Genomic DNA, 3,267 nt, shown 5'->3' on the forward strand with positions numbered 1-3,267 from the left:
TTTATTTCCTGGTATGTGGATGTATTTTAGATAACTGCCTTCTCGTCTCTTATGCAAATATAGTCAACACGAGGCACGAACTGAACATCCCTGCCTGCATGATGCTTCTGGCATTATTGAGATTACGTGCGGTTTTGTCGGGTCAACAATGTCTTGCATGCAGCTTCTCCTCCTAAGAACTCGGGTCGAGTTCTGCACGCAATGCTTCATGATCCATGTTTTTGGGTTAGGCCACGTTGTAGTTTTATGCCAAAATTACCCTCCACCACCCAGCAAGATTGTCCCATTTACAAATATATCATTCCTATGTGTAATGTATTGATTAATACAACTCATTGGTGGCTTCAGAATTTGACTTGGTTTTCAATTCAGTCAATAAAATATACTGTACTGTCCTGCATTATTGTGATTGGGCTTGTTATCCCCGTTAATACTTGTAATCTGTAAACTTTTCTTAATTTGCAATGTCATAATTATTTCTGGGATATCCGATGAAGTATTCAAATACCTTTAATCATTCCGGTCACTCAACTAATCTGATGGGTGGGGCTTGATGACATAATGCGGAGGTGTGGCTTTGTCGGGGGTTCCCTGGCTGTTAGAGACAGCTTGTTGTAGCAGCCGCGATTTATTGTAAAACTAGCTGTACTATCCGGCTTCGTCCGGGACTTGGATTCACCACACCCGGCCGCCTTTGTCTCCCCAGTGGCGATGTTCACACCACAAGTTACTCGTTTGAGGCTGAGTCGACCTAGGGGAGGCCCAGGACCGGTTCAAATAATCGTCACCGGTGGTGGCCGTGAGCGGGAATAGAACACTACGATGCGTTACCCTTCCACATGCGCGGGTCACATGACAAATCTGACGTCACAGCTCACTTGCCGTGCCAAAAATATATGCATTATTGAGCTCCCCCCCCCTAAAAAAAGTGTATTTTATAATTTGTGTATGGTATACCGTCTGGAACGTACCCACATGGCAAATTTCAAGTTTGTTGCATGTCGGGAAGTATGCTAAACATTTTGAACAGACACATTTACAACTTTGCCTTTTATATATATGGAGATTGCCGACTTTTATTAAAAACTCCAAAGCATGGGGAGGCCTGTATCCAGCATTGGTTTGACAAGGGTTGTATAGTATTATAGTATGAAAAATTACGGTGAATTATTTTGACAAATGGTTTCACATGAACTGTTTCTCAAGACGTAACTTTATCATTCTGCCTTATACACCACAGATCTGCCACGTGCGAGAGTCCACCAATATAAACATGGAATATCTTTCAGGAATAAAAAAAGACCTAAAAAACAAAATCTCGATACTATTAAGAGGCGAAACCCCCAAAAACAACACCGTGTACACCATGTACCACGCACCAGCGTGGATGGGGCCAGAGCCATCCTCTCCGGGGGCTTTAGACGGTCCTCTGAAGGCATGCTGGGCCCCGGAGTGTACGTGAGCCGCGATATTGACAAAGCCAAGGCGTACCCACAAAACGTACCACACGACGACAGGGTGGTTCTGGAGCTCCAAGTTAACGTGGGAAGAGTGAAGAAGATCGACAGACAGAACCATCCCCTGCAAAAGGCCTGGCGTTTTGCAGGCTACGACACTGCATGGGTGCCACCCAACTGTGGGATGGTACCCAGTGGGCTGGAGGAAGAATGTGTTTGGGACCCGAACAGACTGACGGTCATTCGTGTGGTGCAAGCGCCACTGTATTTTTGGTATGCTCCTCCAGCTGGTGTGTCCATGCCTTCAGGTGTCAGAAGGGTACCTCGATATTTGGAGTATGCACCTGCAGCTGATGTGTCCATGCCTTCAGGTGTCAGAAGGGTACCTCGATATTTGGAGTATGCACCTGCAGCTGATGTGTCCATGCCTTCAGGTGTCAGAAGGGTACCTCAATATTTTGGGTATGCTCCTCCAGCTGATGTGTCCATGCCTTCAGGTGTCAGAAGGGTACCTCGACATTTGGGGTATGCTCCTCCAGCTGATGTGTCCATGCCTCCAGGTGTCAGGAGGGATCCTCCATATTTTGGGTCTGTGCCTCCAGTTATGTCGATGGGTCAATGGGTCAGGAGCGCTCCATATTTTGGGTATGTGCCTACAGCTGATATGTCGATGGGTCAATGGGTCAGGATCGCTCCATATTTTTAGGTATGTGCCTCCAGCTGATACATCAATGGGTCAATGGGTCAGGAGCGCTCCATATTTTGGGTATGCGCCTACAGCTGATATGTCCATGTGCCAATGTGTCAGGTGTATTTCTCAATATTATGGGTAAGCGCCTCCAACTGAAATGTAAATGGCTGGTGTCAGATTGGCTCTTCCATATTTAGGGCCCACGCCTCCAGCTTGCATGTCCATGCCTCCAGGTTTCTGTAATGAAACTAATTTTGCAAATAAATTGACTTCTAGACATTACTTCCTATTTCCTGCTAACCTGTGAGGCATATGATAATACATCCCACCTATTTTAGACCTGTATATTAACAAAGCAAGCTGCGGATCATTTTCAATGGCAGACAATTACAACCGCAGCCATATTCATAGAAAAGTGTATCCCACACCTTATAATCCAGTAGTATAGTTACGTCTCTAAACCCATAGACGGCGCTACCATTTCCAAGTACAGTACTGTAAATGCTGCCCGACTCGAAACAGCACAGGGTAAACTAAAAGGTGTAGTAGGTTTGAGGCAACGCCGGCGTTTCTTCGTAACCAAGTACAATCCACATCTTTGCCAATATAAACACACAAATATGTGCAATGCAAGTATATTATGCAAAACAAACAGTCCATAATAACTGCATTGTGACCATATTAATTTTTTTAAGCCTTGCACTAATTTTTGCATTTGACGTATATTTCGTCGTTTTATACAGTATAACTATAGTCACCCTATAATCTTTAATGCTAACGTTTCTGTAGCAAAGTTTTTGTAATTTGTCATGCGATCAATCTTGAGGTAATCTGCCAAAGGTTATTTGCGCTGCCGGAAATTGTTTGCAATATTTTCGATTCCTCATGCCGTACCGTAGTTGATTTTTGTTCAGATTTCTTTCTGTTACGCTTTTGCCATGTTGGTGACGCAGCTCACTCTAACCTGATTAAACAAAATAAACTTGATTGCTTCTATTGTGGCCAATTTTCTCAGCACAGATTTGATTCTCTCAGCAAGGAGATGGGGGTGTGCAATGTCTTTTGAACATTTAAAGGCGATAGTTCATGTACAATGCCCGTTTATTAAAGTTTCATGGG

At 44.2% G+C, this 3,267-nt stretch overlaps 1 protein-coding gene across 1 annotated transcript; it reads left to right on the forward strand.

Moving 5' to 3' along the window:
- Nucleotides 1-1,215: 1,215 nt before the first annotated feature.
- On the forward strand, nucleotides 1,216-3,154 carry LOC116943555 (uncharacterized; the record flags this gene model as incomplete). The annotated part of the gene is made up of 1 exon (XM_032956484.2): nucleotides 1,216-3,154. A coding segment is annotated over one exon (948 nt), but the record flags the coding sequence as incomplete, so codon positions are not given.
- Between the last annotated feature and the right edge of the window lie 113 nt (nucleotides 3,155-3,267).

The sequence above is a fragment of the Petromyzon marinus genome, chromosome 18 (assembly GCF_048934315.1).
Source record: "Petromyzon marinus isolate PM22_M1 ecotype Great Lakes invasive population chromosome 18, UKy_Petmar_22M1.pri1.0, whole genome shotgun sequence".
NCBI lineage: Eukaryota > Metazoa > Chordata > Hyperoartia > Petromyzontiformes > Petromyzontidae > Petromyzon > Petromyzon marinus.